Source organism: Corythoichthys intestinalis, chromosome 11, assembly GCF_030265065.1.
Source record: "Corythoichthys intestinalis isolate RoL2023-P3 chromosome 11, ASM3026506v1, whole genome shotgun sequence".
Taxonomy (NCBI): domain Eukaryota; kingdom Metazoa; phylum Chordata; class Actinopteri; order Syngnathiformes; family Syngnathidae; genus Corythoichthys; species Corythoichthys intestinalis.
The window spans coordinates 41,394,712-41,419,320 of record NC_080405.1 but is presented as its reverse complement, the minus strand read 5'-3'; the positions used below and the strand labels follow the sequence as shown (position 1 = coordinate 41,419,320).

The 24,609-nt window shown below is 38.3% G+C and overlaps 1 protein-coding gene across 1 annotated transcript; it reads right to left on the bottom strand.

Moving 5' to 3' along the window:
• Positions 1-582: 582 nt before the first annotated feature.
• Positions 583-22,671, bottom strand: hspa4b (heat shock protein 4b). The gene is made up of 19 exons (XM_057850533.1): positions 22,341-22,671; positions 21,813-21,870; positions 21,499-21,639; positions 15,218-15,340; positions 14,923-15,022; positions 10,819-10,952; positions 10,491-10,735; positions 10,344-10,420; positions 9,949-10,100; positions 8,477-8,583; positions 8,256-8,389; positions 6,881-7,065; positions 6,691-6,789; positions 6,415-6,570; positions 5,802-5,927; positions 5,615-5,722; positions 1,660-1,779; positions 1,427-1,588; positions 583-1,292 (listed from the first exon to the last, which is right to left on the bottom strand). Exons 1-19 carry the CDS (start codon positions 22,445-22,447, stop codon positions 1,089-1,091), a joined length of 2,538 nt encoding a protein of 845 aa, XP_057706516.1. The 5' UTR covers positions 22,448-22,671; the 3' UTR covers positions 583-1,088.
• Between the last annotated feature and the right edge of the window lie 1,938 nt (positions 22,672-24,609).

Below are 24,609 nucleotides of genomic sequence, written 5' to 3'. Positions count from 1 at the left end.
TTGATTTTGTGTGGTTCGTTCATGTTTTTTTATGTTATGGTAGTTATTTTGTCTAAAATTGGCATAAAATAGGACATCGCTTGTGTTGCTAGGGTGCAGTCATTCATTTTTTGGGGCACAATTACTATTAACCAGGCATTTTTGGGGCACAATTACTATTAACCAGGCAATTGCAACAGGCAAAATTCAATACTTTTAGTTTTATATTCAATGTCTTTAATGCTTTATTCTTACTTCACTCCCGAAGTCTGACAGTTCAAACTCCCCCCTTTCCTTCTCATGCAATGTTCTATTTTACTGCACTATACAGACTTCAGTAGTAGTAAATCATCAGGGAGATGTAAGGAAAAACTTTAAAATGACCAGATTTTCAGCGACATCGTCAACATTGGTCAACTAGATTACAGGACTGGAGTTATAAACAACAGCTCTGACATTAAGATTTTTCACTTGTTAATTTTAAGGACAGCCGTACTGCTTATCTAGTTCAGAAAATACACTGCAGTTGATCGTGCACTCAGTATTGCGCTGGATTGTCAGTGCAAATGCTTTGTCAGTTTAACAAGAATTACACTTCACGAGTTGTTACAGTACAGGTGATTTTCAATACCTTTATTAAAATAATAGTGACACAGACCAGAACACGGAGCACACAACAGAAATAAATACCATCGTGTATGGCGCTCTTTCTCAGACAGGCTTATTGCAGCTGGCTTCAGAATTATGTTTTCAGGAAGAAAAAAAAAGGATGCCAAAGCATTCAGACAGAGCAACCAACCACAGCTGAGATAAATGTACGAAAGACGTGCCCTGTGAATATTCTTATTCAACCAGGCAATTTCATTCTCTGGACACTGCATCCATCATAACTGGACCGTTCTGATCGTCTTAGAGCAGGCTTTGTGAAATGACAACCAAAACAGACTGGTTGCGATTGACGCAATGCCCAGAGAATGTAGTAAAGACTCAGCCTGCTGTTGACTTAAGTGCATTTCCTGATACACTCCACCTGCATTGATACACGAGCAAGAACAGCAACTCAATTCTCAAGCAGCCAGCTCCTACACTTTTTGAAGGTAGGAACCGCTTCAGTCAAGGTCCATGTCTGGCTTGTTTTCAGTTTCTGAGGTGGCGTTGCCCGTGTTTTCCCCTGTTGCTTTGTCAGTGCCTTCTTCCTGGGCCTTCTCCTGTCCATTCACAGGCCCGTTCTGCTCTGCTGACGTGTCCTCTTTTGGCAGCTCCACCTTTGGCTTGGGCTTGGTCACGGTAGGGTTACAAGCAGAGAACAGGTCCTGGAGATTTTTAGATACAGTGGGACACAATGTAAGAAGATGCGGATGTTGAAAGTTGTTTTCTCTAACAGGCCTTATTATGTGCTTTCATTCATGGTTACAATATAAAATGTGGAGTATTTTCAACTTCTCACCTTGGTTTTGGCTTGAATTTCTTTAACCTTGACAGAGGGATCCATCGTCAAGCTTTGCTTGCTTTGCTGGTTCATCGCGCTGTTCATCCACATCATCACTTCAGTGGCCAGCTTGTCAACTTTGGTGACGTCTGCCTCGTCTATGTGGTCGTACTGCTCCTCCTGAAGAGTCAACAAAGTACGTTTTGTTTTCTTCCGACAGGTTTGCGGGCAGAAATGTTAACCAAGCTTACTTTCATTTTACACGCTTCAACAAATTTCATGTACTGCTGGATTTGTTTCCCCAACTCGTCAAACGCTTTAGGTCTTTCTTCAGCCTCTGTGTAGCGCTCCTCGATGGGCTGCCCGAGTTTCTGCAAAAAAAGCAAACAACACCCAAAAATCTTTTGTTTCGTTTACCATAACAACTCGGCCTTCCTTATAAAGCAAGTCCAGCAATCAGCGGCGGCTTCACAGGTGTAGGATTCTTAACAACTGCTTTCAGTGGCAGTATGTGGTTGCTGTCTACACCAAACAAATAACTAAATATGAATGAGATACATTGAGCCATCTTGGTCATGATTTTCACTTAACATTCCTGTTGTTCTGCATAGAATGTTTCAGTACTGTGTGTGTATATTATATATATGTACATATACATATATACATATATGGCGGAAAACACTCAGGTGACTTGAAGTTCCGCTGTGAGACCCCCAATTTAGCCAACTTTCAAAATTGTCCGATATGCATGTGTGGTACATCGCTGGAAAGCTTAAAATCTCAATTTTCTGGGGGAAGAAAAAATTTGAACAGGAGGGCATTTTTTTTTTTTTTATGTTTTTTAAACAGCAAAACCCTATCTGGAGGTGAGAGCACGCGAGAACAGAATTACAGACGCCATGACTTTAACGAGATATTATCGCGTACTTACTTTATTTCGATCCAAAAACTCCATGTAGCATGTATCACTCAGTGTCAAGACACAGCTGTGAATGGTCACAGCTGGATTATTTTGGGATTTTATGGGTGAAACATGGTAATATAATAAGGGTCGCGATGCAGAAATCGCAGACATCAAGGAATGGTCGAGATGTTCTTTTTCATATATTTACCCTTTTAAACGTTTTTTTTTTTTTTTTCAACTTTTTTGTTTGGATCGATTATTTATCATCTAACATATCGGAGAAAATGCGACAGTAACAAAAAAAAAATACAATTAAGCGATAATTATGAGGTAGATATCCATGACGTTTTTACAGATGCCATTTTTTTCATTGTGACATAATTTGTTGAAAAATTTAAAATATGCGAGTGAATAATTTTTTTAAGTCGTTTTTTTTTTTTTTAAACGAAATATGAGACATCAATTAATGATTTTAAGCTAAAAACGACAGACATTTTGAATAATAAATATAATTAATTACCTTCGTTTTATGGCTGGCTTGAAACAAAGCGGTTGCGCGACGTCTGTAAACGGGGCTTTTCAGGGTAAAACAGACAAATTAAAAATAGTTCGGGGGCTTCATGCGCCATGAATCTGCTATGGCAGCATATAGACATATTGTTCTATCAAATACAACAGTTGTTTTAGCTTAAAATACAGCCGTTTCTTTTAAAGAGGAGTGCAAGAGCAGAAACTGCTTTTTCAGTTTTGTCTTGTGTTTTCCGCCATATATATATATATATGTATATACATATTAGTAGTATATTTGGTAGTAGTATATATAGGAGTATATTTGGTAGTAGTATATATAGGATTAGCAAACACAGACAAGGCTGAAAAAGCAGTTTCTGCTCTTGCACCCCTCTTTAAAATAAACTGCTGTATTTTCAGCCATAAGAACGGTTGTGTTTATTTGAACAATATGTCTTTTTGCTGCCATAGCAGATTCATGGCGCATTAAGCCCCCAAACTATTTTTAATTTGTCCGTTTTACCCAGGAGATCCTCGTTTAGACGTCGCGCAACCGCTTTTGTTTCAACTCAGCCTTAAAAAATAATTATATTTATTATTCAAAATGTCTAAATTTCAGCTTAGAATCATTAACTGATGTCTAATATTTAGTATTAAAAAAAAAACGGCATTAAAAAATTATTCACTCGTATATTTTAAACTTTTAAACAAATTACGTCACAATGAAAAAAATAGTGTCTCTAAAGAAGTCACGGATATCTACCTCACAACTATAGCTTAATTGTATTTTTTTTTGTTACTGTCGCATTTTCCCTGATATTTTAGATAAATACTCGATCCAAATAAAGAGAAAAAAATGTCTAAAAGGGTAAATATAAGAAAAAGAACATCTCGACCACTCCTTGATGTCTGCGATTTCTGCATCGCAACCCTTGTTACATTACCATGTTTCACCCATAAAATCCCCGAAAAATCCCGCTGTAGCCATTCACAGCTGTGTCTTGACACTCGGTGTTACGTTCTACATGGAGTTTTTGGATCGAAAAGAGGCACGTACGCGATAATATCTTGTTAAAATCAAGGCGTCTTTAATTATGCTCTCACATCCAGTTAAGAGTTTTGCTGTTTAAGAAAAAAAAAATTTTTTTAAATGCCCTCCTGTTCAAAAATTTTCTTCCCCCAGAAAATTGAGATTTTAAGCTTTCCAATGATGTATCACATATACGTATAGAACAATTTTGAAATTTAGCCAAATTGGGGGTCTGAGAGCGGAACTTGAAGTCACCTGACTTTTCCGGCGTATATAAAGTATGTAGTATACGACGTACAGTATATATTATTTTTCGCAATACGCGATCCCTCATTTATCACGGTTAATTGGGACCAGAACCGCTTCAATAAGTGACAAACTGCGAAGTAGCCCCCCCACAAAAAAGTGTTCAATGTATTTAGATTTAGCATTGGAAAGAGATACATATAAGACATGTTTTTTCCCCAAAGTATTAAAAAAAACTTATGTACAGTGATCCCTCGCGCTTCAAACTTCGCGCCCTCAGTCCATCACGGATTTTTTTTTTTCCCCAATTCAAAAAAAATAAAATGAGCTGTCCCAAGCCAATCACGCAGTCTCCCTCTCGCTCCCTGCGCTTTGTTCAGCAGGCAGGCAGGCAGTGCACGCGCACTGGGTATGTTTATTCAACATTAACGATGATTGACAGATGAATTTGTTTGATCTTGCCAGAGTCACTAACTTCTGAAGAACTGCATGCGTCAATCGTTTAACTTAACACTAGGATCATTAATTGAAGCATTTAATAAAGCCAAGCAGTTTTCTACTACTACTTTATTCTTCTTTAAAAATAATTCGGTGGGACAGTAACATTTTTAAAACTTATCTTAATTAAATTAAATCCTAATTATTACATTTGAAGTGCTTAAAACATTATTCAAATTTATACATTTTTTTTTAATTATACTTTTGGGCGGGGGGGGGGGGGGTGAAAAACATGTCTTATATGTATCTCTTTCCAATGCTAAATCTGACACAAACATATAACGTGAAGAACAAGGGATCACTGTAGATTAATGGTTTTTAAGCACTTCAAATGTAATTATTATTATTATTATTTTAAACATGTTACTGTCCAACCAAACTATTTTTAAACAAGTAATAAAATGCTTGTCTTTATTAAATGGTTAATTGAGTAGGTCCACTCAAATCCACTCACACTGCTCACTTACAATGAGTTGCCTCAGCAACTGTTTAACAAGCTAAACGATGATTGACGCATGCGGTGCTTTGAAGTGTCGGCTTCCAAGCGTCTCTGGCAAGATCGAACCTCAACATCTGTCAACCATCATTAACTTTCATAAGCAACTCCAGGGCACTGCCAGACCAAGAAAAACAGCAGGAGAGGGAGACAACGTGATCGGATCGGGACATCTGTTTTTTTTTTCCCCCACAATGGACTAAGAACGCGAAGTAGCGAGGGCTCACTGTATCCTTATACCTCTGGATTATTTCGTTACTTGTACCTCTTAATTTATTCACTGACATTGACCATTATACACATCAAATCAATGTCAGCTGGAAAGGCTGGCATTTAACGATCATATTTCACTGCCATTGACAGCAATTGGCATCCAATCCAGTTACACTGGGGGGGCTCACAGCGATTACCGTCAATGGCAACCACTTGATCTTTTTCTACCCCATTCCAATCCTCTGAAAACTAACCTGCCTTATCTACTATAATGTAAACGGAGACATCCTTAGTTTCAGCTATAATTACCTTCAAGTCTGCCAGCCTGTCAATGTAAATCTGCTTAGGTTGGTCCTCTCCTTCATCATACAGCCAGTTTTCAGTATCCGACAACTTTGATAAGAATGCATCCCTTTCCTAAAAATAAAATGTATCACCACATTAGGAATGCATAGCTTCATTTCTGCCTCAGAAGTTGGCCGTAGAATGAACTCACATTTTCGCTGACAAACTTCTCCAGGATGCCGTGCAGTTTGTCTCTCATTTCGTACACGTACTCTTCCACGTAATTTTTGGCGTCGTTCCTCTCTTTCTCCAGTTTGTCCTGCATAATCATCTTGCCCTGGGGTGAGATTACTCAATTTAAAACAAATCGTTTGGGTAATGTGTAAAAATTAGCTAATATATGGACTTTTTTTTCCTAGATGGCCATAAGCAGATATAAATGTATCACTTATGTTGACTGTTTGGTTGGCAATCCTTCTTATGAAGATCGACTGACATATTGGCCAGCCGATATATGGATTTTTTATTTCAAAAGCGGACGATATAATAGGATAACATTCACTGTTCGGGTAATGATCTTAGTTAAATGTGATTTTGTCCACCTAGTGGCCAGAAGAAAATAGTAGAATATAAAATTTTACTACATATATACATTTATGTGATGAATGTTTCAATTGCCATTCATAACCAACGTTTTTTTTTTTTTTTTTTTTTTTAATTTTTAATGATATCGCCTCAAATATCAGTTTTCAAAATTGGCTTTATACATGGGCAATCAGCCATTGGTCCACCTCCAGTAAATATGGGCATTCAGTAGCCCTTACCTCATTTTCGACAAAAAGATTCAGCATGTCATCTGCTAGCTGCCACTGTGGACTGTTTTCAATGGGAAGATCCAAGACTTTTGTTTTGACTTTGGGCTTTTTTGCTTGTGGAGGCTGGTCAGATTTCTTTTCGCCTTTGGCGTCTTCTGTGGTAGTCTTCAGGAAAAAAAAAGTACATCATTTAAAATACAACTTAAGTACAGTACAAACCAAAAATCCAGATGATAATGTCACCATTCTTAATTTACGCTGTTCAGAAAAACTGTTTGAATTCACCTCCATTTCCTCATTCTCCTTTGGAGTCTTCTCCTCTTGTTCTTTCTGACCATCTCCCTCATCTTGCTGCAGCTCTTCCGGTTCCGTTTGCATCTTGTTCTAAAGTATGGGACAGACATTTTAGCCCCGTTAAATAAACACAAGTCCAGTTGCAACTCAATTTCTTGATAGAACACAGATAATTTATTACATCTCCTTCGTTGTCATTAGTCTGCTCTGTCTCCATTGGCTCTTCGGTCTCGTCCGACTTGATCACCTCAACCAAGGAGGCGCTGGACACGCTGAAGATTCCGTGGATGTTCACTCGGACCTTGACTTTTACCTTAGAACTTTCCCCGGATGCCTGAGGAACAACTTTCTGAATAAGAAATTTACCTGTTGTGAAGGAAATAAACACATAAGAATTAGGAAAAAATATTGAACAATTTGAACTAGAGGAGTTCCAAAAAAACGATTATTACATGCATCGCGATTCGACACATGACGATTCGATTACGATTCATAAAGGCTAAAAAAACGATGATTTTCCCTCATAACTTTCTGACAGCCGCTCGTAGCCGAACGAAATTCAAGACACGTCTGCCGCCCAGGCATCTTTAACAGACGCACGCACGTTATAATGGTTGCTGCCTGTAACTGAGTGAGAGATTTACTCTTTTTCAAAAGACTGGAAAATAAATTTGTGTATGAGACAGGCAGAAACAGCGCACGTTATTTTTTAGAGCGACGGGAAGAGAGATAGTTCGTTGCTCGTCTTTCAGATGTCCAGCTGTAGTCTGAAGTCATGCCAATTGAAAATGTCCTCAGTGTGTTGCAAAGACCCGTGTGCGTCTACAAGAGGTGAGTACATAAACCCTCTTGTACTGTTTAGCATTTATTGTTGTTGTTTTTAAGGCATTAATAGTTAGCGCCGAGCGCTAAGCTAATTCGCTAACATGTATTTCATATGCAGAACGTGTAAAACCATGATTAAATACAGCGGTAACACTACAAACATGCGAAATAATACAGAAATCTGTGAAAACAAAGTATATTGGTTAAAAGAAGGGTTATTTCTAAGACACTTTGTTTCCAGAAAATGTGGCATTCCACCTGTGTAAATTTTATTGTATTGTTGAGTGAAATAAGTACTCCCTTTAAAATGGTTAATGTTTTTGCATTTTCTTGTAAAATAAATAAATAAAAAAGCAGCTTAAGGGCAGGTTTTTGTTGTATGGGCATGTTTCCATCGTTCCTGTTGAATCATCAGAATATTTTAAATATTTTAAATAAATAATATACAAAAATATGTTTGTGCACTATATTAATTAGAAATGTAAGATGCATCGATAATCGTGATAACCGTGATCATCGTTCAAGAATCGAATCGTAGCCCCTGAATCTGAATCGTAATCGAATCGAATCGTGGGGTGCCTACGATGGAACACCCCTAATTTGAACGCCATTATGTAGGGATGTCTCCGATCCAAACACGATCAGAAAAGTAAAAATCACAACATAAATAGCTTAATTTATTAGAATGGGTACATATATGAATGTAAGTATTTTGTTCTATCTTTTCTTACCAATGGTCGGGTCAGGGTAGGGCAGTCCGTTTGGACTGTTGTAGTAGGCCTCCAGAGAGAAAGGTTCTTTGCGGTAGAACGTCAACACTTTGGAAAAAGGTGCTGGGTGGTTCGCCGGAAACACCTCGCAATCACTGCAAAACATAATGGTGTCAATCATCAGTATAACATTCAATTGCAAAAAATGAAAAGGACAAAAGACGTAGCGCAAAAGGTTTTACCTCACACCTTCCTCCGCGGCAGAATGCCACTTCAAGGAGATAGGATATGGAACTGCATCCGTGATGGAGAATTCACGTACTTTGAAGGCAGGTGACAGGATTGCACACTGTGGAAAATCAGAGATGTTGTTGGTTCATCTGAGTCATTCCATAATTGGAGGACATTTGGGCTTTAAAATTCTTTTTTAAAAAATGAACCCTCACGTTTCTTTTTTACATACTAGTATATACAAGAGGTATTAAACTAGCAAAGGCTTAAATTTTAACCCTCCGTAACTCTGGCAGGACTATTCGTTTTACCGGCCACCTTCTTTTGCAAGTTCTGATGTCCAAACTTAAACAATGGGGAGACCAATCTTTTGCGGTTGCTGCCCCCAGGTTGTGGAATGGACTTCCCCCTGAAATCCGTACCACTGCAATTTTTTAAATCTCGGTTAAAGACACACCTTTTTAGAACTCCTTCCCCCAGATTAGTGTAGCCTGGTTTTATTTCTTAAGGGGTTTTAATGTTTCCGGATTTTATCTGTTTTATTTGCAGTCTGACTTTTATCGCGAAGTGATGTTTCATTTCTTTTTTTTTTTTCTTCTTAATGTCATTGTATAATACTTTCCTGCCTTTTATTTACCATGAGCCATGTTTTTCTTTGTTGTAATGCAATTTGGTGACCTTTCTGGTTTTGTAAAGGGCTATATAAATAAATTTGATTGATTGATTAAATAGCTCATTTTAGGAATAATAGTAAAACTTATAAGGTGACTTGATGGCGTGATCCCTGTGACAGGGTTGCAGGTAACAGATGCACAATGGTACTGATGATAGCTTTCTCTCAGGAGTTAAAGCTAGCTGTTTAGCTAGTTGTTACTGCTCACCAAGAGGACAAAGTTGATCATGTAAATAGGGGGAAAAAATCCTTTATTATGATAATTAAGTAACAATTCCCATAAAGTAAACGAGGGGGCACATGTTTGGAGAAATGGGACTTTAATTACTCATTGGGTGCAATTGACATCAAATCCATTAGGACTGGGAGGGTAGGCAGTCAATGTACAAATGTTCATCTTTTTCTTGATGTGACTAAATATTGTACTTTTTAGAATCCTAATTAGACACCAATACTAAATAAACTATAATAATTACTTAATTGACCAGGACAAAACCATTTTAAATAAACTAACAAAATACGGTTTTACCTAAACATTCGATTAATCGATGGAATGATCAATGGGATTCCCTAAATAGTCAAGAGTGACATTCCCAATTCAGTGTGATTTAGACATTTTTGATGTCAGTACTGCCCAGATAAGACAAAAATATCCCTATTTAAACTAATTAAAATGCTTTATATAATGAAGGCATTTCTTGTTTAAAAATATGGCAAATTCTGAAAACGAGCAAATGCGCATTGTTAAAAAAAAAAAAAAAAAAAAAAAAAAAAAAAAAAAAAAAAAAGGAAGGAAGGAAGTGTAAAAACCTGCAAAGCAGCTCCTCTGGCCACTGCTTCGTCAGCATTCAGTGTGGTGTTCAATTCCTTCCCGAAGAATTTGCTGATCCTCTCTTTGACGGCCGGAATCCTGGAAGCCCCGCCCACAATCTCTACTGCATAGATGTCATCCTTTTTGAGTTCTTTGGGGACAGAAAGACAAGAAGGACAATTGGTGGACTGAACTTGCTGCTGCACGGTCTGAATGTGGATGATTATGTTTCAGTGATGTCCAATCCACTTTGATTGGGAGAGGCTGGCAGCAACCTCCCCAGTCAAAATGGATTGGACCGCTCTCACAGTCAGTGGCAGCCAATAAATACAAATATTTTACATTACATCTTTGTGGTGCATTCTTAAAAGTAAGTGAAAATTCTGATACTTACTGGATTGTTCCAACAGACTGTGCAGGGGAGGCTCCACTCTGGACAAAAGGTCAGCACTCATCTCTTCAAACTGACCCCTTGTGACCAAGAAGAGATGAGAAGTGAGAAATGACTTCATAAAAGAGAAATCAGACTTCTCGGGCTAACCTGTTGAGCTTTCCTGTGACGTCTATCTCATTCATGAAGCACTCGATGTTCAGCGGCAGGTCAGAGGAGTTGGCACTCATTAGCTTTTTCAATTTCTCACACTCCATGTAGAGCCGAACCAGAGCTCGAGGCTTGGACTTGACATCCAGCTTATACTTCTTTCCGAATTCCTCACAGAAATACTTGACTAATACCTCATCAAAGTCTTTGCCTCCCAACTCGGGGTCACATGCTGTGGCAAGAACCTGAAAGAGATGAGGGAGGGATAGTTGACGCAAAGGCATTCATTTAATAGCTGGGATAGCATGCTTTTGTGAAAATTGCTAACCTTGAGTTTGCCCTTGTTGAAAGCACATACTGATGTCTGGTATCCGGAGTGGCCCAGGTCCACAAAAACGACATTCCTGGCCTTCTCTTCAGGAGCAGGTAGATCCTGTTTATAGATTCCGTAAGCCAGTGCCACTGCAAATAATAAATGTTGAGTGATTAATATCTTTAGCACTAGAATCACCTGCCCATTTAATATACTGGCAGCAAACATGTCATAGAATGACAAGCAAAGGTGTGACAGATTAATTGAAGGCTATCTGAATATCAAACGTTTGGCTTGCAGGGGGGAAAAGGGTATGCAGTTTTTTCTTTTGCTTTAAAAGGCACAAAAATGCTAACATTAACTATGCTTAAAAATATTGTAAAAACAGTAAATTAATCGAAGTTCCACCACATTTGCAGTTTTGAATCTTTAGTAGCAACTACTGCGCATGCCTAAAGTGACGCGTGCGAGTGCTGATGTAATCTGAGCAAGAGCATGCCATTTACAGTGTATCACAAAAGTGAGTACATCCCTCGCATTTCTGCAGATATTTAAGTATATCTTTTCATGGGACAACACTGACAAAATGACACTGACACAATGTTTGTGTGCAGCTTACATAATAGCGTTAATTTATTTTCCCCTCAAAATAACTCAAAATATAGCCATTAATATCTAAACTCCTGGCAACAAAAGTGAGTACACCCCTTAGAAACTACGTACATCCCTAAATGTCCAAACTGAGTACTGCTTGTCATTTTCCCTCAAAGATGTCATGTGACTCGTTACAGGAGTGCTGTCAGAATTATTGCAGAGATTGAAGAGGAGGGGGGGTCAGCCTGTTAAAGCTCAGACCATACGCCGCACTCGATACACGATACACAAGAAAGCCCCTACGTCTCATCAGACAATAGGACATGGTTCCAGTGATCCATGTGCTTTGTTGACATGTCTCCAGCAAACTGTTTGCAGGCTTTCTTGAGTACCGTCTTCAGAATCTCTGCAGCAATACTGACAGCACTCCTGTCACGAGTCACATGACATTTTGGAGGGAAAATGACAAGCAGTACTCAATTTGGACATTTAGGGATATACGTTTTTTCCACAGGGGTGTACTCACTTTTGTTGCCAGGAGTTTAGATATTAATGGCTATATTTTGAGTTATTTTGAAGGGAAAATAAATTAACTCTATTATGCTGCACACAGACTACTTTTCATTGTGTCAAAGTGTCATTTTGTCAGTGTTGTCCCATGAAAAGATATACTCAAATATCTGCAGAAATGCGAGGGGTATACTCACTTTTGTGATACACTGTATATGGTTGCAGAACAAGCCCCGCAACTGAATCGTAACGCTTTGGAGGCCAGGATCAAAAGTCTGCATCTTTGCCTTACGTTTCCGCCGACACCAGGTAAAGGCGAGGCCATTCCGCAACATAATCGTTGTGTCTTTGTGTCGCAGTGTCATCATGTAAACGGCCCTTAAGTGTCTCAATGAGGCCTGAGATTGGGGCGATTACTTTTTTCTAAATTTCTAAATTTTGACGTCCTGCACCATTTTTTCTAGTTGTATTATTGTAAGACGTGTTGATGGGAAAATATTAATGAAAGCGAAAATTGTGATAATAAACTCCGTTCTCCCCTACCATCTAATTAAATATGAAGGGGCCCATGTGTGTAATAAACAGCAACATTTCACGCTAGACTTGCGAGTTTCAGTGTTGGTAGTACAAAGTGGAAATGCATACCAGTCAAAGTATATACAGCAAATTAAAAATTGACAATGGAGAAAGACAAGATATGAATGGTCAAATGTGCAGATGAATATTCTCTCCTTTATTATGGCTTAAGTTATAATTGCCATAATTGACAAGCACCGAATGTGGACCGCTTTGAAGACTAGTGTTGGTATCCTAGCAACAACAAATATCTGGAGAATTCCCCCCAAAACAGGTCATGTCTGCTCTAAGAAAAACAGAAGGCATCCTACAAGATATCATTGACATGGATCCAGGATGTATTGTACGTAAAGTTATTTATGAGTTCATTACGCTAAAATGACCTCTGAAAATATCACAAAAATCACCCCTAACATTTTTCATCTATTCTCCTGTTAGCTCGCCTTATAATGTAAACACTTATCATGTTACACACAAAAAAGGTGACCAACCAATATCTGAAACGATTAAGTCAAATGATTCGAGTAACTCGATTTAAAAATTGATCGAGGAATTTTCTCCGCCTTTAATTTTGCCAGCTCTAAGCATGACATTTTGCTCAGACTACTTTTAATGCGACACAAGGCTCTGTAATGTACGTACAGGAAGAAGAGAGAGGCAGCGGATATATTTGATTTCAACCGTGCATGAATATAGAGGTAAAACGAAGTCGACGAAAGCGAAGAGAAAGGCACCAAGAAAAAAGACAAAATATCAAAAGTGTGGGAGCATTTCAAGCTGGACACCAAGGCGAACGCTGTTTCATGTATTCACTGTAAGACATCGCTTGCATAACACTACAGCACGTCTTTAATGCCGCAACTCCACCGAAGGCACCACGTTTACTCCGACAGCGGAAGAGCGATACTCGGGACAAGAAGTTAACGTACCGCTAATGGATAAGAATTATGTTACTGTACCTTGCTAAGATGATGTTAGCCCTGCGGAGGGCTAGGTTTCTATCAATTACGACGACTTTCGATGCGTGGCTAACTTGTCTTTCATACAGGCTTTATTTAATCTGTAAAAACAGTGCCGTAGTGATGAGGGTGTAAAACAAAAATATAATAAAGCTAACTGTCAATTTTACCTCAGTAGTCATTGATGGATAAAACATCAAGTAATGCTGGTGCGTAATGTGCTCCAAAACAGCAGGTATTCTACATTTATTTTGAACACTGCAAAAACTCAAAATCCTATCTGGACTAACTACCGTATTCAAAACTTAACTTAAAAATAGCTTCACACAAATGGAGATTCAATTGAAACACGTGCGGAAAAACACCTAACTTTGAAGTGATGTGTGTTGTCCAGCGTCTTTAAGTAAAAAATAGATTTTTTTTTTTTTTTTTGAGTGAATGCAGTGAATTTGTTTTCCTTGTCACATCTGAGATGCAATTGTTGTCCGTTTTCAACATTGTATAGCTAAAATAAAGACATTGTTAGTCTAAAAATGGTTCAATATTAGGTGAAATGTCTTGTTTTATCGTGTAGATTTATAATTGCTCTTTACATTAAAAGAATATTTCATCCGATTATTCGATGGAATTTTCAGGAGAATACTCGATTACTAAAATATTCGATAGCTGCAGACCTAGACCAATCATCACCAAAATGTGTGTGGCCATATATTCACCTTAACCTCCATTTATTTTTTTTTTCCATTTTATTGACATTTTATACTATTCAGTTTGAGCTGTGAAGAGCTATGTGTTCATGGGCTCGCAAATTCAGCACCTAAATGAAATATAGCTTAGCCAGTAAAAACCTGATGAAATACACATTAATATGCAGAAAATATAGTGTTTCTTTTATTGACCATGGCCACTAGGAAAAATGAGGAACGTATTAATACAAGTGTATGGAGGAAAAAAATATACATAGGCATATTTTAAAACGTGATTTTGGAGGGGGCATGTTATACTTGAAGTCATCATGGACAAAGACTGGGATATCGACACTTAGAGGGACAGACAACACCTAATATAAAAGACCTTCATTTGAAAAGCTGTTTCGCAGAGCGTTTAAGTATACAAATTAAAGGTTTCTTTGGCTACGTCTACGTTGACAGAATTTTCTCCAGGATATTTTGCCGACTATTTTTATACCTGTCCACACTTACTTTTAAGGTGCCTTATACCATCGATAAGGTACAAAATGATCTTTAAAAACAAAAAAATGAAAGATTTGCTAAAATGATAACAGCATTGGTTAAATGTCAGCTAATGTCAGGTTTACCTTCTGGAAATACTGCTTTTTATTTACGTTTTCTCCAGTTTCACACAAAAAAAGATTTTTTTTTCCCCCCCCAACCAGATCCTTTCAATTGGGACACCCATAATAAAGGTATTGGTGTGGCCCTTTAAGTAGGTAAATAACATGAACAAAAGCGTTACACACCTGCAGTTGTCTCATTCATGAGCCTTAAGCAGTTCAGTCCTGCAATTTGTGCAGCATCTACCACTGATCTCCTCTCAGAGTCAGTGAAGTAGCAGGGAACCTGTGAATTAGGGACATTTTTTAAAGAAATTTTAATAAGTTGAATCAATTTTAAGTCAATAAGGAGGAAAATCCATACACAATTAGTAGGTCATTTCTAATTTGGACATGGTAAGGGATAACCTCAGCAAAGGCGGAGCGATCATGTGTGAATGTTAAGATTTTTTAATGTACTGTTTTGCATTGCGATACTTACAGAGACAACACAGTCGGCAACAGGCTTTTTCAGTGCACTTTCTGCCGTCTCCTTCAGCTTGGTGAGAAGCATGGCAGTGACCTGTTCAATGCTGAATACCTTCTCTTCCTCCATATACATGACCTATTAGGGAAAACCAAAAAAAAGAATTGCAATGAGGAACCATTTGAGGGGGTTCTGTCAAGATTTTTATGCCGAATAAAACGAAAATTGTCATGCCAATTCTTAAATTCTGATCAGTTTTTTTGACACATCAAGTTTTTTCTTCACAGTCAAGTTGAACAGTTAAAAGCTATAAATGTCATTTTTTACTATAAGTACTTGCACACTTACAGTAGTCATGTGTTATGTAAAAAAAAAAATTGCAGTCATTGTATGTCAATATTAACCGTTAGGTCTTTGTTATTTTTTTAAACAAATACACTAGTTTAAACAAGAAATGGGAAAACTCAAAAACCCAAGATATTAGCTCAGTGGCCATTAATAGTTCATAGTGTGTGCTATCTTGAGCCACAACTGACAATAACTTCGAAGAATAATTCTGCGCCAGGTTGACAAAGGTCTCCAGAGAGATTTTGGGCTCTGTACATGCCAATCCAGGAAGTTGGTTTCGGTATCTTTGAGGAACTTTATGACTGATGGATGCTTTGAGCCATTAGCCACTTTCACACTAACTAGTTACAAGGACGTAGTTCTAGTTATAAGATCTAAACAATTCATAGCGACCATGGCGGTTTTCGTTTCAAAAGGCCGCACAAAAACTAGGGAGGGAGCAGTGTGACGCAGATTTCAGCTACAGTGATTGAAATCCCCTCCTTCCACAATGCGTCAGTGACGTATTATTTATGCTTCGACAGCAGTGACGAATTATTTATGCTCCAACTGTAGCAGTGAAGACAAAAAAATGGAGAACAGAGAAGCCACAATGTGAGTATTTTATTTCGTTGATGTTGCGTGACTTGCGTCCACTAACATTGGCGGTGGAGTTTATTCAGACTGGAGACGAGGACTCCAGCAGCGGGAAACCACGAGGACTCCAGCAGCGGGAGAGGCGGTCTCGGTTGTTTGAGCTACCAATCATGTCATACAGTTTTTGTGAACTCCTGACGCTCCAACAAAAGACCCTGCCCGGGATCGGGATCTGTGAAAGCATTCTTGGAGCTACGCAGTTCCTACATTGTGGAAACACTACATTATCGCGGTCCTAGCAACTAAACTGTCCTATTAACCACTAAGGGTTCCTGCAGTGCGAAAGGAGCCATTGTCTTACTCTAAAACCCAGTGACGAACGAAGCCTATGACCTTGCTTCTTAACATTTTCCCTCAAAATTGTAAAATAAATTTTCCATTTTCATGATACCATGCACCTGGACAAAGATCCCAGTACCTGATGTTGCAAAACAGCCCCACAGAATGATGCTACCGTAGCTATGTTTAACTGTGGGCAACAGTGTTGTTTTTGGCAGGTCTTTTAATTCTTGGACGAAATTATTTATTAGTCTTGGTCAAATTTTTGTCATTTTAAAATGTATTTGTCTTCGTCTAGTTTCAGTCGCCAGTTACTCAAATTTTTTTCATTTGTAAAATTCAAACGTTTTAGTCGAAAAATAAAGGTTTCCAACCATTTCAAGTGAACGTAGACTAGCACATGTTGTAGCGTCTACAAGGACAACGCCAACTTGGTGATGATAATACACACTTAGCAGGAAACGCAGTACATCATTTTCAGCACATCATTTTCAATTAAACCCGCCTGCAAAGCACGAACTGTATGTAAAAAACTGTCAGAGTGTTTAACACTGTGAAGTAACAAGTTTAAGAATTTTTTTTTGAATTCTCAGAGTCTAACCATAAGTTGCAAGCAATCAGTATTTCCCAGTAATTTCTCATTTATTAAACAAAACAGCTTAAGTCCGCACCATCATCATCATTTCATGATCCATCATTTCAGGGATGACAAAGTGGAGGTCTATCATGCATAAAAGATCTCTTTAGAAATTACAAATTTGTTGCTTTTAACCAGCTAAGAGAAGATTTCGGCCTGTCACAATCTGATTTCTTTAGTTATGTTCAAGTTCGCTGTTATGTGAAAAAAAAACATTTCACTCATCTTGCCACCTAAAAAATGGCTTGACGACTGTCTAGAATTGGACCCCTCCATCAGAGGTGTCGTTTCATCTAATTACGACAGGATTCAAAGTGCGGCATCTCCATCTTTAAATCATTTGAAACACAAATTGGAGGAAGAGCTGGGCGAGCAGTTTGCTGACAACATCTGGCAAGCAGCTATTAGGTCAATCCATTCATCTTCTTTATGTATAAGACGTGGATTAATACAGTTCAAGATTCTTCATAGGTTACACTGGCCACCAAGTAAAATTTCAAAATTGTATACAGGTGCCGAACCAGCACGCCCAAGATTTGGCCTCACCCCAGCTAATTTGAGCCATATGTTTTGGTTGTGTCCCAAGCTTTATACATTCTAGAGAGAGGTTTTCACTGCACTGTCCTCTTTATGTAACAAGAATATTGAGCCGAACTGTATAACAGCGTTGTTTGGGATCGTCCCATCAAATATGTTAGTTTCATTTCACGAGGCCAATGCAGTAGCTTTTATTACTTTACTCGCTAGGCGCATGATTTTATTTGATTGGAAAAAAACTGAGCCTCTATATTTTAAGAGGTTGATTGAAGACGTAATGGCCAATCTAAAATTGGAACATTTAAGACATGTTGCTAATGGTTCTCTCCAGTCCTATGAAAAAACATGGCAGCCATTTATAATATTTTTTCAGACTGAATTTAAAACATACTTCTAACGACCATCCAAGCTGTTACAGTCTTGCTTCTTTATCTATTCTATCGGCTTCCTTCCCCTCTAGCGTCAATTCCAATTCAATCAGATTCCCATATATTGCTTTGAAAATAATGCTGAAACTATATACCCCCCCCCCCATGAAATATGCTCAGGTGCTGTCCAGTTTTGCCGACCTACCTACCCATAGAGCCTGCGTTCCCGCTGAGTCTTTGGAGTGCAAAATAAACTAAGTAGCCATATTTTGCTGCCCAGACTATGTACTTGTGTATGGTTTGTCTATTTTTTTTTTTTGTCATCGAGTGTGTGCGCACTAACTGCTGCTTCCATGTCAATTTTTGGATAGCATTAATATTCTGTTTTTGTTTGTTCGTATACATGTTGGTATATGTTGCTTTGTTGTGATAAAACCATTAAAAAGATTTGACTAAAACAGCTGAAGTGGGCTATTAGCTAAATGCCATTTCATCAACTGAAGGCCATTTTGAAGGTAATACTAACGCGAATGCTACGCTAGCGGAGTTACATTTAACGTCTGATCACACAGTACAGACATTTTAAGGCTAAAGCAAGATTGCATATTCTCTATTGCCAGGATAAGAAAACAAATCTTACCATGTGGCCCAGCTTTAGACACATCCCAAACTCCGGTGAGGAGTGAGAGGTGAGAGGAATATGCAAATGTCACGCATTGTGAACATATGACAGAAACCATGACGCATTTTCATCTCTTCAGATGAAAACTGGCATTTGTCTCGTTATGTTATAGTCTCCCAAGCCGTGTTTTTAGCTCCTCATCGGGATGTCATCGTCGATGAAATATTTTTGTTATCGTCATTGTTGACGTAAACAGCACTGGTGGGGAAAGACTCCCTTTTTTCACCAAACATAGGCAATATCCGAATGACTAAACAGTGCCAGTTTTGTCACATCAGACAAAAGCAGTATTCCAAAATCTTTGTTTTAAATGTTCACAGGCAAACATCAGTCTGGCTGTGTTGTGCCACATTTTTAGGAAAGGGGTTCTTCTGGGATGATTGCCCTAATGCTATAGCCACCATAAAGAGCCCTCACAACTGTGATGCTTGAAACATCACCTCCAGAAGAAGCCATGTCAGCAAAGATCAGCAGATGAGTTCTTGATAACTTTTGGTCACGACTAGGCCTGTGGCGATAACAAATTTTAGTGTGCGATAAATATTCTCATAAATTATTGCGATATGTGATATTATTGCGCCCCCCCCCCCATTTTTTAAAACCAATTTACAATAACACAGTGAGAATACAGTATATATTAATAGATCAAGTACACCAATTTAAACACGATAAATATTTACTCTTAAATTAAAAAATACTTAAATCACAACTAAAAACAATAGACCATGCCTCTTAAGTAAAACACAACAATATTGATATCGCGCAGAAGCCGAATAAATGTGTTTAAAAAAAAAAAAAAAATTGCACTTAATAACTTAAGCATTTGGGCAAATGAAAACTTTTCCCGTTATAGTTTCTGCAATGGTGTTCCATAGGGAGGCAACGATACAGTTAAGTCATGGTTCGGTACGATTTTTGATACGGGGGACACGATTTTCGATCCAATTCAATACATTTAATGCTCTGTAAAAAAAAAAATTTTTTTTTGTTTGTTTGTTTTTGCTGGGTTTTTTTGTTTTGTTTTGCAAACGAGCAAAAATTAAATTTCCATCATATAAACATGCATTTTAGTGCATTATATTTATGTGCATACTTCTTACTGATCTGAAAAAAATTTGTATAAAAGTGCTGAGAACAACCATCATATAAACATGCATTTTAGTGCATTATATTTATGTGCATACTTCTTACTGATCTGAAAAAAATTTGTATAAAAGTGCTGCGAACAATCTTTACTGTTTGTAAAGTGAGGCAGGGCACACTTGATTGCTACAGCTCTCTTAGCAGCTAGGTTTACTACATGAGCAAGACATCCTATTTGTGGTCCGAATCCATCTGTGTCACGTACTGAATTAACAATATTTGCAAAATTATCTATAGTCACTGGTGTGGATTGATTTGGCCTTTTTAACTTCCATTCAGCCATGACAGTTTAGAATTCATCGATGTAGTGTATGGACTACGTGTCCCATAATCACTCTGGGCTCACGTAGCCAATGGCATGGGACGTAGCACATCTAGTTTGCCATTTCATGATATCTAGTGTGTGCACGCATTAAAAAATGTTAGCAAGCGCCGCTGAAGTCACGTCTGCTCATTACTACACAACACCAGCATATGACAATCGACTTTCATAAACAGGACGAGTTTGAAGCACAGCGCTCTTAATTTCATTCAGCTGTTCGTTGTCAAAGCGAGGTTGTTCGTAGCAGCCAAGTCGGTAACAATGTTTTGGCGGACTTCGTCGTAAATATCCGGCGTTGTGACGAAAAATAGCCGCCCCGCGTGAAATGTCACTCCTGACGGGAGGGCCTACACGTCAACAACACCGGCGCGCCATAGATGGTCCACAGTCACTCCGGAGCACTGACGCGGCCGGTATACTTTGAACAATAGGATATAATGGGAACGATTGGCTCCGGCGCTAGTTTTTGCCGGACCTGGAACGAAGATGCAATTTGCGCAGTTGGTAACGAGGAATCCGAACTTTTAACAGCACGTCTGCCGTGCGTGCGCGCGAGGCGATAAATCGCAGCGGGAAAATTACCACCTTCATTTTTATTTATTGCGCGATAAATGGAATTATTGCATATTGCGACAGGCTTAGTCACGACCACTCCCAGTTTTGTTTCTTACAAAATTTGTTTCCTTGCACTTGGCAACGACGCTCAGTACAACAGTTCTAGAAACTCTAAGATCCTTAAAAACGGTAGTGTAGGCTTCCACTTTATTGTAAGTCTCAATTACTTCTAAGCTCCAAACTGATTCACTTTGTCTTTGGCATGGTGAGTCCTTTTATGTTTTAATGGTTAGGTGTTTGGAAAGCACACATTCACATAGGGGCTAATATTTTTGACCAATTCAACTTCACTAGCTATAAGCCATGTCTGAAAAATTTAAGATTCCAAAATATATCAAATCCTATTAAACTGCACTGGTGAAGGTTTGATTGTGTCATGACACCCAGAGGGAAATAATTTTGGCTTCAACAGCTGATTTTCTTTTTTAAGCAAACAGATTGCAGATTTTTTGGGTCAAACAGATTTTATTCACTGTAGACATTTTTTTTCCTTTTAATGACCAACATTGTACATTTGTATTCTAGACAAGAATGTTGTAAAGGAGAGTCTACGCATAATGAGTTTCAAACTATGCTGACATAAGGTTTTCATACTATCACAACTTAGCATGATGACACTGAGGTCAACTTTGTCATTATCTCAAACCTTTATTGAGCAGGTGGAGCGGTGGACTAAGAAACTGTAATGCAACAACCAACTTCGAAGTAAAGGCTTCACTATTTCCTCACCTTGATTCCAGTCGTCCCCGTGGGCATTTGAGCAACATCATAGACCAGACTTGATTTGAGACGCTGCACAAAAGGATCTGAGAATGCCCTGCCATGAAATCTCTTGAAGCCTTGCACCGTGTTCTTGCAGTTCGTGACAACCTGTTTTCCCGCAAGTCAAATAATTAATACATGAAGCTAAATTTCAAGATTTCAGTACCACTGACGGCGATAGACGAGGCCAGCCTTCCCAGTTCAAATGATTGGACGTCTATCGCCGTCAGTGGCATCCAATGAGTTAAACTCGTTGTGTCCCAATTCTTAGAAAATCCTACCTGGCTTTTTGCAGCTGCACCAATGGAACGATTCCGTGGTCCAAAAGAGACACATGCTCTATAAAAAAGGAGAAAACTGGTCAATTTGATGTCTTACTGTATCTTTTGGTTGAGAAATTAAGCCAAAAATAAAGGAATTGAATTATTGATCACGCCTTTCTGACAGCTAGAATGCGGCGGCCTCCTCCCATCACGCGCTTTTATGTGCCCACGGGCATAAAAGCAAAGATGTCTTCATTTTTCCATGTTATATTCTGCACCACTTACACGGCATTATGGCGTCACTGTATATTGCGTTTAGATGTTAACTGACACGGTGCAAAAATAAAGGGGCTACTTTTCATTCCTCACTATGCATGTCATCGTAGCTAGCATTAGCTTTTAGCTCTCACATGCTTTTTCCTGTTGTCAAAATCGTTAGCATGCTAGGTTAGCCAGGTGAGTTTGATTGAACACTACAATCTCAGGTGAATTTTCGCGACATTCCTTACTCGTTTTTCAAAATAAAAGCCAGTCACTCGTACTTACGGGGTACACCGGTCGCTGTATTCATTGGCGACAGTTTCGATACCTCCGGCTCGGGCTACTGCTACATAGCAGGTCAAATAGCCCACGTCGAAGCCGACTACTGACATCTTCTAAACCGCGAACAGGGGAGAATGAGAATAGGCAGGATAAAGCGGGAAGCTGAACAGCTGTAAAAGAAAGCCTGGGCAGCTACGGGTTCGGATTTCACTCAGTGGCCGTCGTTGGTCCACCCTGGCTCTTGTTCCATGAAGCTGAGCAGCAGCAGCAGCATGCGGTGAGACCGGCAGATGAACGAGAGCCTTCAGGAATTTTCTATCCGTGTCGTCAACCAATAGCGTGCCACGCCAGGCCGAGATAGGAAGCCACTGCGTCACCCACAGGACAAAAGCGGAACTATTCAAAACCGTGCTTCGGCCATGTTGTTACATCACGTCACGTCAAGTGCACGAAGCTTTCAAAACGCAGTGTTGGTAAATATATATAATATCCGTATATCATGTGTATATATATATGGCGAAAATACAGACAAGGCTGGAAAAGCAGTTTCTGCTCTTGCAACCCTCTTTAAAATAAACTGCTGTATTTTAAGCCAAAAGAACTGTTGTTTGATAGAACAATATGTCTATACCATAGGCGGAGTTTGACTTTTGGGGCAGGGGGGCATAACATGTTGATGACCCCGAAACGCAGTTTAAGCAATAAAATTAACTTATAATAATAAGTTGACAACGAGCGTTTTTTGTTTCCCATCATTCTCGAGGGGAATTCAAAATCAGGCTGCCTAGGCAATACTTTTCGCCAAGATCGTCATCCATTGAATATGGCACGCCCGCCGGTGTCGTGCCAATGTAGTTACCACAGTCAAAAATTGTATCCCTGGGCAGAGCCATATGGAGGTAGATTTGTGTCTTTATTATGCAATCCAAAAAAAGTGCTTCAATTAAATTTAAAAAAAAGTGTTTGAAAGCAAAAATAAATTTGTAACTCAAAAAAAAAAATGTTTTGATTGAAGTTTTTTTTTTTTTTTTTTTAATCGAATCAACTTTTTTGATTGAAGTAATGTTGATCTGTGTTTGGGCCACATTTTGGCTAGGACATTTTTGTTTTTATTTAGTAAAAAAAATAATTTGCTTCTTAAAATGTGTATTTTCAAAAAGAAAAATCACTTCAATCATAAAAAAGAAAAATTTCAATCATAGAAAACATTTTTGAATGCGAAAAAACGAGATTGAAAAATTTGCATTTCAACACTTAATTTTTCATTGAAAATTTTTTCCTTTTTTCTTTAATTTGAAGCAATCCTTTTTGTGTTTGAGCCATATAATGGGCAGGACATTCGTGTCTATTTTATTCAATCCCCCCCAAAAATATTTTCAATCAAAGAAAAAAAATCATTTGAAAAGTAAAATTGCCCTCCGCTAATTAAATTTTTTTGGGGAAAATTATATGCAAAGCAAATGACCGTCGAAGGTGCTCGTCACATGATCTGTTCGAAAAATTATTTTGACCCATTATAAAGATTTTTTTGTCAATTTCATTCATTTTTGCTGCAGTTTTATTGCTTTGCAAATTTATATATATGTAGGAAAGTCTATTTCATGCAATGAAACTTTTCGGCCACCAGGGAGGGCCTGGCCCCCCTTAAAATCTGCTTATGCCCCAAACTAATTTTAATTTGTTTGTTTTACCCTGGAGACCCCCGTTTACAGATATCGCGCTTTGGTTTTAACCGATTTCAACCAAGCCATAAAAAGAAGCTAAGTAATTATATTTATTCTTCGAAATGTCTGACATTTTTAGCTTCGAATCATTAACTGATGTCTAATATTTGGTTTTAAAATGACTTTAAAAAATTCACTCGCATATTTGAACGTTTTAAACAAATTACGTCACAATGAAAAAAAGTGTCTGTAAATAAGTAACGGTTATCTACCTCTTAACTATCGCTTAATCGTATTTTTTTGTTAGTCGCATTTTCCCCGATATTTTAGATGATAATCAATCCAAACCAAGAAAATTGGAAGAAAAAACATTTAAAAGGCTAAATATATGAAAAAGAAAATCTCCATCACTCCTTGATGTCTGCGAGTTATGCATCGCAACCCATAAAATCCCCTCAAAATCCGGCTGTGGCCATTCACAGCTGTGTCTTAACACTCGGTGATACATGCTACATGGTGTTTTTGGATCGAAACAAGTATTCGATAATATCTCATTAAAATCACGGTGTCTTTAATTATGCTCTCTCATGCTCGCACCTCAAGTTAGG

Excerpts from the sequence above, each read along its gene's own strand:
- hspa4b (XM_057850533.1), bottom strand. The coding sequence starts at position 22,447 with ATGTCAGTAGTCGGCTTCGACGTGGGCTATTTGACCTGCTATGTAGCA. Across the intron at positions 15,023-15,217 it reads TTGCCGACTGTGTTGTCTCT|GTTCCCTGCTACTTCACTGA; the intron begins GTAAGTATCGCA and ends CCTAATTCACAG. Across the intron at positions 8,584-9,948 it reads CCAGAGGAGCTGCTTTGCAG|TGTGCAATCCTGTCACCTGC; the intron begins GTTTTTACACTT and ends GATTTTCCACAG.